The sequence below is a fragment of the Epinephelus moara genome, chromosome 18 (assembly GCF_006386435.1).
Source record: "Epinephelus moara isolate mb chromosome 18, YSFRI_EMoa_1.0, whole genome shotgun sequence".
NCBI lineage: Eukaryota > Metazoa > Chordata > Actinopteri > Perciformes > Serranidae > Epinephelus > Epinephelus moara.
Genome location: NC_065523.1, coordinates 28,300,924 through 28,317,561, shown reverse-complemented (window position 1 = coordinate 28,317,561; position 16,638 = coordinate 28,300,924). Strand labels below are relative to the sequence as shown.

The following is a 16,638-nucleotide window of genomic DNA, read 5'->3' as shown; positions in this document are numbered from 1 at the left end:
GTGCAGACCAAGTGTCTGTTATACACAGGGGGGATGCCGGGGTGAAACTGTAGCAGGGAAAGTCATGATTTAACCTCTGGTTTTTCCTCAGATTATAGTGACAAGATAAAATCTTATGTGAATAAAGTTTGACCTAAAAAGTTATTAGTTTTCATTGATTAAAACTACACTAATATAGTTGTGGTTTTCACTGACAAAGACTGAACTGCCCAGACTTTTAGTAAAACTTGACTAAAAAAAGGATGAGGTTGATCCGTCCTCTAGGTTTTTAATCACAAAAACAAACAGGGGCATTTGACAAAGGATCCCGTGATTGGTATCAACCGATACTGCTTCCAGCAATCAGTGACTGGCCCCAAAAATTATGATCAGAGCACCAAGCCCTTAATTGCCTGTGTATCCAAACCAGATATGGTCTATGCCTCTTGGCTCAAAGCTCCATTGTTGTCCCAAAACAATTAAAAACACATCAATGAGCCACACTCACAATAGCGACAATTTTCCGTCATTATCATAAACACAGGCACTGCAGCTTATTTGGAATCAATCCCACATACACTGTCCTGCTGCTGGATTTACTCACTAACACACCATATCAGCAGATGAAAATAGTCCCAGAGAAACACAATGCCTAAGCTTTTATACTTCAACATGGAGGCTTAGAGCTGTGGGCAGATGACAACAACCACAAACTGGCAGTAGGGATGTCGGCAAATAGTATGTTTCATGGGAATGTTTGACAATAAGAAAAAAATATGGAATATCGACAGCTTTATCCTTTAATTTGATATATAGAAATGCTCTGAATCCACATCTCACCTTTGCGTAGTGGCTCCTTATCTTTGAAGGTTAAGGGCATGACAAGGAAGTGAACTTCCGCCACGCGCTCCCACTGTTTTAACACCCGTACCGTCCAGGTACCGGGCCGCAGGGGGCGCTGCAGTGGTGGTTTGTACTGGGTGTACTCTGCATCCACATCCACCGTGATGTCGTAAGATGCTGCGACCACCAGAGCTGGATCGATCCATACAATAGTGGCGGTGAGGTTGGGACCCCGTGCCCACTTCTGGACTGCTAGTGGTTCATTCAAAGGGCCGATCACGCCACCGAAGTTCCGAAAGATTCTTTCTTTAGGATCCCACTCTGTACCGATCTGCCAGGGACAGAGACAAAGGGAATCAGTCCTGAAGTAACAATACAGCAAAACAACGTCTCCTGCGTCTTTGACTTTCAGATTTTATTTGAGGACAGGGAGAGAGGACATGTTGGCACTTTCAGCTCCAGCCGTCCTCCCAGTATTAACAAAATTTTAAACTAATTAAACTTCAAAGTCAAAGTTTTGGTCAGATGATCAAGCCCTGATAAAACCACCCCAATTTTTTCATATCAGGAAGAAAATCTTCCTGTGAAGCAGTTTCTTTAAGGTGCCTTGATATTAAAAAGTTTGCACAGGACAGAATCTTCAATGATAATGAAGAATCCTCATCATCAAGTACACTTACCTCCAGATTCTTGAGCCTTTCAAACTCCTTCAGGTTTGTTTCGAGGACAAGCGATGCTTGAGGCACTGCCCACATCTCCAGTGTCTCCCTGACCTTTGAACCCACCGCCTGGGCTTCCTGACGCACCAGGTATCCTTGGAAACGGTCGTCATAAAAGTACACATGTACAGACAGAGGGTGGCCTACTGGTTCAAACCTGCAGGGAAAAAAATCACACATAAGACATGATTGTATTCAATAAAGAAATAAACCTGTTATCATCCTTTAAAAATAAGACAGTAAACAGTGTGTACGGACTTGCAGGTCTCCACGTTGCTCTGAGCCGTCACCAGATTCTTAAGTCCCAGGCGAAAGAAAGCAGTGTAAGCAGTGAGAGCCACGTCACTGAGTGAGCTCACACCGTCCAGCTGCTCAAACAGGCTCTCCCAGTACGCCTTGATGGCAATGGTGCCTGGAGCGTACTGGCCATACAGGTGAGTGTCCAGGATGTCTATGGCCTCCTGGTTCACTGTTGACTCAAACTTGCGGGCAAAGAATGTCGGACGGGTCAACTGCTGTGGATAAGAGAAAAGAAAGTAACAGAAATTAGCCTTTGAGACACTGAACCAAACTGGTGCTAATTAAATATAAGAGATAATCACAGTTATCCAGTAATTATCAATTTTTGTCTGGAGAAATCTGTTCAAGTCCAACATATTTAAATCTTTATGGTCATTATGTCTTGTGAAAATAAGAATAGGGAGCAGATCTAACAGCAAGCAAGTGACCGACAATCCCGTCGCAACGCTTAACATCAGATTTCTCTGTCCAAACTAAATCTTTCATACTGTGATAGTTACTGCAAATGACATACAATTTAAGCAGCCACAAGTAGGTTCTTAGCAGCGACGGTCATTTACCAGAAACATTCAGCCTCTTAGTGATCTCCCATCAGCCTGCTGCCACATTATTTAGCTTTTTGTAGTGAAATGAGGAGGTATCGTATAGATAAGTCCTCACAACAGCACTTTCAAAGCAAGCATCAGGAATAAATACAAATAGGACATCCTGCCAGAAATGTTGGCAAGAATGTGGGTCTTTTGATGTAGACCACTGTTGTGTTATTTGGAAATGCCAGAAAACAACTGTATTTTACGATAGATGTAAAGAGCTTAAGCACATACTAGGATATGAGGTTCCTCACAATTGTTTGGAGCTTTATCTATGTACATTTTTTGAAGAAAACGTTACTGCTAGCAATAGATATTACATCAAAATATTGCTAGTAGCAAGCGAGAAAGCTATCACTAGGAACTGGGGTAAAGAAACACCACCAACAAAGGACCAATGGCCAGCAACTGTGGAAGAAATGACACATACTGTGAGAACAAGTAGCACAACTACAAAGAAAATGGGAGAAATTGACTCTATACAAGACTCAAAAAGATGACACTGGGCTGGAATAATAATCAATAGATACGCTAACACATTAAGGGTATAAAAATGTGTATTTACCCGAGGAGTTTTTGTTTCGTTAGCTCTTTTTATTTTTCAATTATTTTATTATGATGTTGCAACTGACATGACATTGTCACAAAAATTGATTTAATGAAGATTTAAGTGAAATAAAAAACAACAACAGGGAAACAGGGCGTCCAACAAAAGGTCAGGCCGCTTACGACATTCCAGCAGAAAAGAATGCAATCAAACTGATTTTGTTGCTGACGCTCGTGTTGTATTCAGTTAGGACACGGTAATTCTTTCTGTTTATATGTTGCCCAAACAAATGTAGGATAGCATAATATTTAATAAAAAGCGTTATTATGCACGGGAGTTTATTGACTGGACTTACTGAATTTGGTATATAATGTACATTAAAAAGTATTCTACTTTAAAAAATAAATAAATAAAAAAATCTACATGCCTTGATTATGTCTTTACATGGCCTGCCTACCAACTATTTTTAAGCTTAATAAAAACATTTAATATTTGACTGGAATTTCCTGCATGAAAGATTAGGAAAGAATGAGCTAGTTAAAAAAAATAATAATAAAATAAAATTAAATAAAACAAAATTAAATCAAATTAAAATACATAAATAAAACAATATAAAACAAAACAATGAAAAATAGAATAAAATAAAATAAAATTAAAATTAAATAATATAAAACAACACAAAATCTAAAAATAATAAATACATACATAAATAAAAATAAAACAGATTTTAAATAAGAGAGAAAAAAATGTCTGAGTTGTTGTTGTGCAGCTGGCCCACTCACCTGGATCCGGATGAGGTCTTGTGGTTTGAAATCATTGGGAGAGCAGCCGCACCAGTCGACAATGTGCTTGTACTGGCATTTACAGCCCAGCTTTCGGTTCCAGTTGGTGACACGCAGGTTGTTGTCCACCAGGGTGTCACACATGTGACTGTTCCCGAGCACCGTGTGGAAGAAAGACTAGAAAGAAGCAGGAGTAAATACATTATTTCTGCTGCACTGTGCAGTACAACAAAGGCTGTGTTGTGTGAGAGTGAAGTCACTGTAAACTGTGAAAGACAAGTATAAACAGTTTATATCCACTGACTCTAAATTGCAAAAGGTCACGCCTCTGTAGCCTCAAACAACAGGGAACACACCACCGCACCTCCTCTGAGACATTAAACCCCACAGTCAGATAAACTCAAGTGAACCCTTCTCTCGTCTGGCACCTCTGCTGCACACTGTGCCTGAAAGCTTAAAGTATTACATTATCTCCGCTACTAGGCTCTTCTGACTTGGCAGGGGAGGACGAGCTTGAGACAGACTTGTATATCAAACTGTCTGTCTCAACTACGGGAGATAAACAGACCACCTAAGGCTCACTTACCTCAGCAGGGAGCAGGGCGTAGGAATAGAACTGCTTCAGCCCCGACACCAGGTCATCCTGGGAGTTGATGACGTACTCCACGAAGCGGCGGGTGAGCGCAAACCAATCAGAGCCACCTGAGACCTCCAAGCCTTCTGGGATGCTGCGTTCGCCGAGACGCCACATGTGGTTGTCACACTCGTGGAAGAGACGATCAAGGCCCTGCTTCTTAATAAACCTTCAGAACAGAACATGGTTTAAATTGATGTGTGGGCGAGGCATTGTGACACTCTGTGCAGCATTCATCAAAGTAAACGATCAAACAAACCATTTCTGTCTGAGCTGCCGTGCTGAATTAAATAATGGCAGAAGAATCAGCTCATCATGTTGTTTTTGCCTCTCGTGTGATATCAACAGCAGTTTAAAATGGTCTGTTAATTGGTCCCATTGGCAGCTGCCAACTCGCTGGAATATTTCTACAGAATCAATATGCATCATTACATCTAAACTATCCCTTTAATTTATTGGTTCGTGGTGTCAGATTAAATTAGAGTAAAAATGCCAACCAAATGTGTGTCTTAGCTGGTCTGTATTTTACAGCCGGCATACTCACCGGGCATTTTCCCTCCCGTGGGACTTGAGGAAATTCTTGTCCCTTTGCTGCGACAGGAACGACACCAGTTCATCATTGGTCCTGCAGGAGGGTGTAGAGGTGAGAATTGAAAGAAAGAGGGGTTAGGTCAAGAAAGAAAATGACTTCTCGAAGATTCTTTGGAAAATAAAATGCTGGCTCGAGCAGGGTGCTGGCTGACAATATCCTTGAATGAAATCCAGCAAAACTGATCAGCAAGAAAGAAGGCTACTTAGTGCCAGCTCTGTGATTCAGTGACCAACACAATCCATTTAATGCTGCTACCACGGTACTCTTTCATCTGGCAAATGCTATGGCTGCTACTAATATTGCAGTAAAAGTCACATTTACTGTAGGTATGCAAAGGAATCAAATCCCCATGCAGTATATCAAAGATTAAAGGGATAGTTCTCCCCCAAATCAAAAATACATATTTTTCCTCTTACGTTTTGCGCTATTTAAAAATCTAGATTGTTTTGGTGTGAGGTGCCAAGTGTTGGAGATATCGGCCGTAGAGATGTTTTCCTTCTCTCAAATATAAGGGAACTTCATGGCACTCAGCTTGTGGTGCTCCAAGAGCCAAAAAATACATTTACACAACACGACAGCAATGTCTCTTTCCAGAAATCATGACCCACTTACTCAAGACAATCCAAAGACCATGTTGTGAGCAGTTTCATGTAGGAACTAGGCTTGGGAAGTATTAAATTTTCTGGTATACAAGGGTATTCATAAATCCCAGCAGTATGATTTTCAACAGCCAGCAACGGCAGAGATAGACTGCAAGAAAACAGCATGTTTTCACATCTAACTAGGTCAATTTAAGAGTTTTTTTGGACCAAACCAGCGCTGGGAATTGCTGGAGTTATCTAACAAACTAGATGACCAACAAGACTAGCTAAGACAGTTTTAGTGAGTTTATCATATACTATATAGCCCTCCTGAAATTTTAGGAAGGTATGAAAAAATTAGGGATGCACGATTTATATCAGGCCAATAAATTATCCCACTATGGGGAAATGTACATTATCATGTATTATTCTGATGATGAAATTATAGCAGATAAATGGGAAAACACAAAGCTGCTTTAATTTACTTAACAAGGGCAATATCTACACACCTCAATACAGTAGGTGACGGTACACCTTTAAAGTCTTTTATAGTTTCAGATCCCTGATCCCTGACTGCTTGACTCCCCCAACAGATCAGCAAGCTTCCTGCTGCCGTTAAGCAGAACGCAGCACTAAAGGACTGTCTCCAGAGCTGCTGTCCTCGTGGCAAATGGTCAGTGCCTGCCTAGTTAGCGTGCAGCGGCTCATATGCAACACCAAGCCTTTAAACAGTCCCAACAAACTCACACTAAAAAGGCTCGACTCTGTGGTTAGGTAATGCTAGCCATGTGATGCAACAGTTCGCCCTGTCAATATGTGTGTGTATGTGCAGGAATCCAATACTTGGTAACTCACATCAAAACAATCTAGACTGATCAATAGCACTACATGTTTCCATTTTGGGGTGAACTGTTCCTTTAAGCCAGCTATGAAAAAGGAAATCAAGCAATTATCAGAACAAACTGGAAAAGTTGTCTAGACAGACACTGATGCACATTTGCACTGGACACACTGTATTTAACGTTGTGAGTACAAAGCTACACAGGGATATTTGGTGCTGAAGAATTATGTTGTGAACTAAGGAAGTTGTAAAATGACGTCACTCAGCTGACCAACCTGGTGGGGAAATCTGTAGCGCTGAGATTGATGAAAAAATCCCACTTCCAGTCCAACATAGAGAGCAGGTCCTGCATGCTGCGTAGGTAGGCCTTGAGTAGGCTCGCACCACCCCAGATGGTGACCATCCGCCACGGCGTGGCTCGTATGTTTGGGTACTGCTGGGCTATCTGCAGAACCTCCCGATGCATGTAGCCAGACCGCTGGAGAATTTCAAAGCCAAAAGGTCAAACAGTTAATTGAGTGAAAACTCCATTTTTCCGCATCACAAATGTAATCTAGTTCCCACAGATCTGCAGCTGCCACTGTGCCAAGACAACGACACAGAGCTGGCTCGTGTTGAAAGAGAATCTGATCGGAGCAGAACAACAACCACATGGTGCTTTGTGATGATAGAAGGAGAAAATTAAAATTAGCTATTTTTGCCTTGTAGCAAATCTCCTTCTCAAAATGGCAATAGGCGACAGGGACACAGAACTAAGATGAAGTGAGTTTAAAAAAAGAAAAAAAAAAAGAAACGTCAGACAGGGATTAAAGTTTAGGAAGGAATAAAGGATGAGATGGAGGAAGTCAAAGAGCCACGCAGCTGTCAAGCTTTGTGCAGCAGAGACATTAAAAGTGGTGAAAGACGTAGCTGCGAGTGAGCATGTGTTACCGTTTGTCTGAAGACTGCAGGAAGCCAAAATCTGTAGGTTCAAAAGACCTTCTTTTAATTTCCCCTTGGAGCTAAATTAGATTAATTACCAACTAATTAACAAGCAGCCTGTTTCCAAATAAACACAGCTAATAAAGGTCCTGAAGCGATAAATGGGCAGTTTAACAGAAAAAGACACTTTAAATTAATTGTTCAGGGACATGAAGTCCAATTGTGTTTAGTGAAGCACAAACAATGGGCTACTGACTCCGTCCTATGTTAAATAAAGAGTGGACAAGTCTTAAATTTAGCCAGGACTTCTTCAGACGTTGTACGAATCTGAGGGTTTCCTGGTCGTGTTCATACAGGAGACAACAGAATGACAGGCCTAAACTCACAGTCCTCACAGTGCAGAGTGCCGAGGAGATGGAAGACTGACTCCAGTACAACCTGACCTGTTTTACAGCCTCATCTCTCAAACAGGCTTTTGCCTCAGAGATAAATGAGGTTAGGTTGGCAAAGTGACTAAGATGGTGTCTGTGCTGCGTCTGTCCCACTGACTACTTATTCATCACTGCCTCCGGTGAGCTTCTCCAGCATCCCCTTGGCAGCAGAACAGAGCAACTCCCCGGGACAACCTTTCCGGCTACACAGGTGCACTGACGACAGCCACCTGTTCCTCTGCGGTCTGCGCTGAACACACCTGAGGTCTCTGCCATTTGTCTTTTGCCTTCCAGCTGCACATGATAGCAGACTTTTCCTCCACTAAATCCAGCCTCTAAGAATAACCACACTTTACTCAATCCAGGCTAATCCCCTTTACCACACTGCGAGACCCACGGGATATATTTAACCTTCATAATGCAAGAAGACCTAACTGGTAAAAGCATTTGTGAGCTCAGTGTAGTCAGCACCAGGCACAGAGCTGCCAAATACATTCTTCAATGTTCAGCTTGAGCATAAATAAACAATAATGTAAGCTAGTATCACAAAGTAGAAGAATGAATTGTCTCTTATTTGGATGTTTCTTCCATGCTGTCTCTGTGCGAGCAGAAACAATGGAGGATGCCTGGAAGTCAAGGCACTGTGGTCTCCTTTCAGAGCTTACCTTATCCACATGAATGTAGTAGTAGTGATCACGGTGATATATGGCTTTGATGAGGCGCTTGAGCTGCCGTACAGCACGGCCGTGAACCATCAGAACAAAAGCCACTCTGACAGGGTTCTCCACTTTAGACAGGCTGTTGTCCAGCTCGCCAACAGCCTGGACCTGATTTGATATACCTGGCCAAAGAAGACAGACAGACACATAAAGCACTCAGTAGGGTCTGGAGAATAATATCTCATAGGCAGGGTGTTGAGAAATACACCGTTCAATGGATAAAAATTGATTTAAGAAGGTTACATAATAGGTTAATGTGTGAAATGTATAGGATTGTCTTGTCCTTGTTGCTTCATCTTCATTTTTCCTTCAGCAAGGCTTCCCACACACCTGAATGCCACCAACTTTGTTCACTTGAACTCACAAACAAATCAGAGGTGTAGGTTGAGTGTTTTGTCCCAGCACAATCCCTACACTACAGATGAGTAAAACAGCTATACAAAAGTATCTAATATCAGAGATATGTGGGATATGATTGGCTGCCTTTGACGTCTACCCATTACTTGCCGTGCAAGCAATGGGTGATATACGCAACATTATTTTGTGGACATTACAGGACACATTTAGTTGTGTTTATCCCAGTGAGTCAAATGTTCTTTTATTTTCTTAGTATTTTACTGGAACAAGTACTATTAAAGGAGTCCTGGAAAGATGGTCCTTTCATAAAACTAGGCTGTCTATACAGTAGTAAGATGCAAAGACTTTTGAAACTGGTGGTACATGACCAGAGGAAACAGAGCAAAAGGGCCATGGCTACCAGAATGCACTCCGCCACACAAGACCAATAAACGCTCCTGATGATGGGTAACGTAATGCGAGCTTGTCTGTTTTGACACAGGAAACAATATGGCAGTCAGCTAGTAAAAAGTAACAGTTAAACAGTGCAGTAAAATATGTGTCTTACAACATTTGAGGCAAGAAATAGGCAACACTAATCTTGGTTCATACTTGATCAGCACTGCTTAATTTTACTGATTGATCTCAATTTTGTCAGCCTCCATTTCATTAAGCAGTATGAATCCCACTTCTTGTTCATACATTCTTGCATTACAGCCTAACAGTGCACTAAAATAAGTTTCTGAAGACATTTTATATTTGATCAACACTGCCTAGTTTTACAGTTTGATCCCAGTTTGGTCTGAGTTAGAGATAGAGAGGTGTCTCTCTTTCTCAATCCACTTCTATATGATTTGTGTCCATTGTGGTGGGCATAAAATGCGAAAGTAAAATCTGTAGTTCAAGCAACAGCCCTAGAGCCAGTGAAACTCTGGGAGATGAGCAGGGAGATCTGGGTGCTGGTAAAATGCAGGGAAGTTTACCACAGTTCATTTACACTTACTATCCACACTGTTATGATAAAAGCCAGAGACAGAAAGCTGGCCAAGTGTCCCTTTAAAAAAAATGCATACTCTCAAGTATTATACGATTAATTATCTATTTAGACACAAGAACTTTAAACCACAATATCTTCAAATGAAAATTTTGTCATGAAAGATTTACATACAGAGACAGTGTGATTACATTCAATTATTAAACAGTCCTACTTGGGGGTTTAATAATGAAAGGGCTTTTTATTAAAGGCCAAGTGTGTAGGATATCAGGGGACACACTGGCAGAAATAGAATATATTACTCATAACTATTTTCATTAGTTTATAATCACCTGAAATTAAGAATCATTGTGTTTTCGTTTGCTCAGAAAGATCCGTTTCTATCTACAAACAAAGTCAGCCATGTTGTTTTTTTTTGTAGCCCAGAATGGACCAATCAAACACTGGCTCTAGATAAGGCTATTTGCGCACCCACGCCTGGCACATGGGAAAAGTTTTAAGTTTAAGTTTATTTACTTTATTAATCCCCCTGAGGGGAAATTCAATGTTTTCACTCTTGCTTGTCAATTACACACAGGTCCGAAAGACACACACATGCACAAACAGGACCTATACATGCACAAAGTGGAGAGATGTCAGAGTGAGGGGGCTGCCCTTGGTGAGGCGCCCCGAGCGGTTGGGGGGTTCGGTGCCTTGCTCAAGGGCACCTCGGCAGTGCCCAGGAGGTGAACTGGCACCTCTCCAGCCACCAGTCCACGCTCCATATTTTGGTCCAGACGGGGACTCGAACCAGCGACCCTCCGGTTCCCAACCCAAGTCCCTATGGACTGAGCTACTGCCGTTGCAAAGTGCAACCTCACCACAAGATGCCACTAAATCCTACAAACTAGAGCTTTAATGTATGAAACATTTACAGAGACCTATGTTAAAAGTTTCTGGGCTTCTTTTAGAAACAACAACAAGATTGAGAAAACAAACCCCATCATACATTTCATTGGATATTCAAGAAAATGTAGTAATGAGAAATGTTTTAATTAAAAAAATCTAAATCAGTGGGTGAAAATTAGAAAAATAAATGATGAGAAATCTCACTGAGTAGATTATCTGCAGCTTAAGCGTTATCACACTATCTGTGCACATGTTCTCACCGAGCTGGGGGCAGAACTGAGGGAGTGCGTCTGGCATGAGCTTCCCAGCCTGATGCTGACACACGATGTTGGCGATCTCCTGTCGGCACTGCTGCGACCCGGCACGATGAAGGGCAGACAGTGCGTCCTTGCCTATGATATCACATTTAGGCACAAAGTCACTGCTGGGGGCTTGGTGCGCCCCATCCACGCTGCCCGGCTCCCCCAGGATGGCAGCGGCAGGTAACTTGGCTGCCCCGTCAGTGCCGCCTCGGGTCTCGCTGAAGTTGCGGCTGCTGGACAGGTCATGGAGGGCCACACCACCATCCAATCCAGCTCCTGTCATGCCCCGTTCCTGGGGAGACTTCAGCCTGCTGCTGGCCTTCTCTCCTTTGCGGCCGGTCCCTCTCCTCAGCGCACTGGCTGCTGTTCCTCCTGTTCTCTCTGACCTGCCGCTCCATCTGCCCCTGTTTCTCCCAGACAAAGAGTTTTGTTTCTCCCAAAGTGCAGCGTCTCTCTTGGGATCCTGGCTGTTGTGGTCAGGCAGCTTAGATCGTCGTGTTTTTCTCTGAAGACAGAGGAGAGAAGAAGAAAGCCGTACAGAGACAGAGAGAGAGAGAGAGAGAAAGAATAAAAATGCAATTTAAATCCAGATTTATTGCTTTAAGAACATCTTGGACAAACACAACTGGGAGGAGGCATCAAATCACAATCCAGGAATGACATAAGGTAAACTAAGACTACCACTAAGACAACAGCTGAAAGAGCCCCAGAGGGAAGGATGTGTTTACTTGGTTTTGTTGTGTTTTTTTTCTCCATTTCTCTGATCTGGGTTATTTTTAGCTGAGCCTCTGCCTTTTTGTGGAGCTAATCTGCAAAAAGCACAGTTCTGGATAGCCACACACACACTCAAAGACACATAATGAATCCAGTGATTCACTGGAGAGACCTCAACCAACCTCTGTCTGCACCCGCTGGCAAAAAATGCAGGAAGAATGCATACAAATGTATGTGTGTGTGTGTTTGTGTCATACGTGTACACACACACACACACACACACACACACACACACACAGACATGAAAACTAAGCCTAAAACCTCAGACATTAAGGCTATTATACACAGAATTCAGACTCCTTCTGTGTGTATGTATTTGTGTGTTAGAGCTGCAACGATCAATCGATTAGTTGTCAACTATTCAATTAATCACTAACAATTTTGATAATTAATCACTGCGGGAATTTTTCAAAATAAAGAAGTCAAAATTCTCTGATTCAAGCTTCTTAAATATGAATATTTTATAGTTTCTTTACTCCTCTATGACAGCAAACAGTTTACGTTTCAGTTGTGGACAAAATAAGACGATTAAGGACGTCATCTTGGGCTTTGAGAAACACTAATTGATATTTTTCACCATTTTCTGACATTTAATAGACCAAACAACTTATCAATTAATCGAGAAAATAATCCACAGATTAATTAACAATGAAAAGTAATTGTTTGTTGCAGCACTAGTTCTGCAGTAGGTAAAATTATTTTTTTATAGTCGCAGTTAATTAGTTTAACGCATTATTAAAATTAAAATGTGAGATATCAGGATGGATTTTGTTATGTGAATGCACAGACCAATGTGATGTATTATGCATATGTGCTCTCTGCTTGACATTAGCCCCATCTTTGACCCAGCTTTGTATTATTTTCCTTTAATATGATTAATACATCTTCAACATCAAAGCATTTCACTACGACATCATGATCTGTGTACAACATTTGCATCTGAGGCTTTATAGGCTCCCTAAAATGTCAAGACATGATCCTCTTACAGTATATCTGCTTTGCTTTGAAGTAATAAAGTTGTTCATGTGTCCCATAGCTGGAATCTTTTGCTGTAACATCCCTAAAGGAGACATTAAGTCCTAAAAGCATTTGTCATCTTGTTGTGGTTCAGTAAAAATCAGCAATATAAGAGAAGGATCAGCACTAAGGAAAGTGTTGAGCTGTGTATTCCTCCAATAAAAAGCTGTAGTTAATCTAAATAAAGCTAGAGAGGTTATCTTGTGAAAACAAAAGGCACTGAGGTGTTGTAATGATGTGAGAATCCAGTGTCGGACACACCGCAACCATCATTAATCTGGATTGCTTCCTACAGTTTCAATGTCCAAAGTGAGAGTAAGGAGTAAAGAGAGAATCAGTCTTACTGGAGCACAAATCACACCTCCGAAAATGGAAGGCAGGCTTAGGAGGAAAAAAAAAAACAGGACTTAAGCCATTTTTAAATCTTCTAGCCAAACAGCATCACAGCTTTGGCACACTAGATTACTGGATCACACAAAAGGCCCTTCAAAATGTGCACTTGGAGAAGAGGAAGAAGAACAGTGAGTGGGCTGAGAGCTTTCTGCCTCTGTCAGACGATATGGCAGAACGCGGGCTCACTCGCCTCATGCCACTGGCACGCCGACAGCCCAGAGACGGTGGGAACAGGGGAGGGATTGGTGATGCGTGGTAGGACAAGGAGCCAGATAATACAGTGCCAATAAACCAGCTGCCAACCAACACAGCACAGTCTGCTGCTGATTGCCAACTGCACTCTCAAACCCATTACAGTAAGAGGCATTGTGGAGCCCAGTTACATACCAGTCATTGCACTGAAAGCCTCTTTCAGTGAGTTTACATGCACTTGAGTGACCTGGTTATTGTCAGCTTTGGGCAGTCCTAAACATCACTAAACAAGAATCCTGGGTTCCTTTAATTGGGGTGAAGAATTAAGAGACACACAGCTAGATTTCTGCTAAAGAAACCCAATAATTAGGGTATAAACTTTTGTTCTCAGCATCAAAGTCCCAAAGAATACTTCACATTTTCTCCAACAGTGGTGGGACTTTTTCTTTCTATGGTGGCACATAGCTGCTAAATTAATAAAAACATTACTGTGAACATCTTCAATGCCTTTACACAGCTAAAACTGATAAAGACACTACTTACTTTTTTGGCTGCGAGACTAAAATGTTCTCTCACAGAAGACGAGCATGCAGCAGGGGCTAATGTTTCAATTTTCCTTATCACTCGTTTTCACAGTTTTTAATTAACACCATCATGTCAAAAATGTATTGATTCAAAGGCAAGCCGGGCAGCCTCTTTACTTTCCAATTAAAGTCGAGTGAAACCATATCAGCATCGCCATCTGCTGAAGTGGGGAGGCAGCAGCGAGTGCTCAGCTCTGCAGGAGAGCAGAGGCAAGCAGAGGGTGACACAAGGATGACAAGTCTTCTGTCCTCACAATCCTTTCCCCCTGTCTGTAAAAGGGCTTTAAATATAAATGCACGTGGCTGTGTTCACACATGCACAACAAGCCACTGATTACAGCAGATGCCAGTTAATGCAGAGACCACAGAGCATGGAGGAATCCAGTCACTCTCACTCATGTTGACCGTATTGGCGAGCCTCCCTGACTGAACGTGCGCAGCTCAGCGGCGAGGTGATGATTAATATGCATTCTTAAGCCTGAAATTTGATTCTGAATCTGTGAGTGTGCAAACACGCAAAGACACCGTGTGCTGATATTTGCATAGGTGTCTGCCAACATAGCTACATGTCAGGCTGACATGTGCACTGAGCAGCAGTGTCACATTACTGAAAGCAGAGTTCACGAGAAATGTTTACAACTTTAAATTGTTAATACAAAACTAGACTAACACTTGGATTATTAATAAAATGAAAAATCTGTGCAGTTTTTCAGTTTGGCCTGAGGCACTGGACAGCAAATACTAAGTGTAGTTGTGTTAAGAGCGTAGGGGCATGTACGTCTGCTGCTTTACAGTCCTAAGTGAACCACAGTTAACCACAGACCCCTACAGACATTTCTGTATCTTTGTTGAAGCATGTTTAAGCCTGAATGCCCCTGATGAGGTGGCAGACAGCCCAGAGGCTTATAATACACACAGGTGATGGAAGTCAAAAGGAAGACTGCCTCTGCAATACGACGAAGGACATGCCACACTTCCTGTTTTGTCACAATGTCACATTTATGAGAGTCCAAAGGAAATGGATGACTTCATCTCGGCTTGTATCGCTCATATTAAATGAATGGCAAAGCACCAGGCACTTACTGAGAATTAGTTTTGTGTTTACTGTTTAGCTCACAGTTAAGTGAATTGCTCCATGTCATTGCCTTGGGGGACACGGCACACTGACAAGAGAATCGTGATCCCTATTTTCTCATCTCTGGGTCAAACTATTTTCCCGCACCGACGCTACTGCATTACATCCGCCGCCTGCTTCCCCCTCCAGGCACAGATTTGCAATCTATCCATGTTGGGAGGAATATTATACAGAGTCCACGCTTGTCATATCATGATAGGGAGACACCACGGTGCTCAACTCAGGTTTCAGCTTACATTCCTGTGACTTTATCAGTATCGGTCTGCCTCAAAAAAATTGCTATACAGGTACAGTCTTCTGAGGGTCACATCTGTTAACAAGCTCACTTCACCTCATTTAGAGGGGGGGTAGGAACAGGCAGTGCCTCGGGGCAGTGCGCTCCAGGTGTGCAAGGGAGACACAGAGATAAGCTTCCCACGGTGGACTTGGCAAATGTTGAATGCGTTGTTTCAGTGGTGCACAGAGGAGGCAACTCTCTGCTCAACTTTAGCCTTTATCCCTGGGATATGCTCCCTCTGTGGTGTGATTCACAGCTTAGTGAAGGTCACAGAGACAGAGCAGCCCCCGCAGAGAAAGGCCTCTGGTGGATGTAAATACAAAAAGTAGAACAGATGCTGAGTATCCAGGGAGAGCTATATGACGCGTTTCAGCTCATAATGATAATCTGGTCATGATCAATGAATCATAACGGAGTCATTTCACATGCTCCCAAAAAGTTGCATCACTTCACAGACCTCCTCTGCCTCTGAAATGTGTAGCAATGGTTTGTTTGCCTGGACATCATCACATTTTCCTAAAACCACAGTAACTCCAGATGAAATATAGTGACCAACACCAGTGCGACGACCACTGCTGCTTCTTACTCAAGTTAACAACCATTTCACGAGCGCTAAAAATACCTGTAATTTCACAGTTATGACCGTGTAGCAGGGGGAACTGTGCCGCACTGGTCTGGTGCTGCGGTCCGTGACAGACAGACAAGACAGGGCTGGTCCGGTTGTACTAAAATGTTTCGGAGCGGCGATGTTCCCCAAGTGCTAACTTAGCTAGCATCGGCTAGCGTTACTGTATCATAACACACAGTGAGCTATGCTAAGCGTTAACGGCTAGCTCTTACAATTAAACCCAAGCGAATCACTGTCGCCTCAGAAATAAGCGGGGAGATAGTGGCTCACCTCTGCCTCGCCCTCTTCCAGGCTTCTCAGACTCCATACCACAAGCCCTTGGACCAGGAGGATAGTTAGTGCGGCGGCAATCGCTAGTTTATATCGTCGGAGCAGCTTCTGTACTCGAGCGCTGGCCACCATTTTTTCGTCTCTAGTTGACTCGGGGAGCGCGTGCAGGGCGCATTCTGAACTGCGCGCGCACGCGGTGTCGCTCGCCATCCTCAGGTTGGTGCAAAGTTTGTCCTCAAAACTTGTACACGCTGGATGGATTTAGGTGGTTTTCTGCCGTGTTTTTATGTATAAAACCATATTGGTAAAAGACAAATGTCTGTTATTCTTGTTGCTCCTTTTAAACTGCTGAGTGCACCACATTCTGGC

The 16,638-nt window shown here is 42.6% G+C and overlaps 1 protein-coding gene across 2 annotated transcripts in view; it reads right to left on the bottom strand.

Moving 5' to 3' along the window:
• xylt2 (xylosyltransferase II) overlaps positions 1-16,419 on the bottom strand; it is a 29,894-nt gene extending 13,475 nt beyond the window's left edge. For both annotated transcript variants that reach the window (XR_007571550.1, XM_050068549.1), the window contains exons 1-10: positions 16,270-16,419; positions 10,958-11,504; positions 8,426-8,601; positions 6,684-6,886; positions 4,939-5,019; positions 4,347-4,563; positions 3,761-3,937; positions 1,800-2,056; positions 1,503-1,698; positions 820-1,153 (exon numbers count right to left, since the gene is read on the bottom strand). Coding sequence is in view for 1 of the 2 variants with exons in the window: in XM_050068549.1 (XP_049924506.1) it covers positions 820-1,153; positions 1,503-1,698; positions 1,800-2,056; positions 3,761-3,937; positions 4,347-4,563; positions 4,939-5,019; positions 6,684-6,886; positions 8,426-8,601; positions 10,958-11,504; positions 16,270-16,401 (2,320 nt within the window). In the remaining variant the exon portion in view is untranslated. The remainder of the gene's footprint in view (positions 1-819; positions 1,154-1,502; positions 1,699-1,799; positions 2,057-3,760; positions 3,938-4,346; positions 4,564-4,938; positions 5,020-6,683; positions 6,887-8,425; positions 8,602-10,957; positions 11,505-16,269) is intronic.
• Between the last annotated feature and the right edge of the window lie 219 nt (positions 16,420-16,638).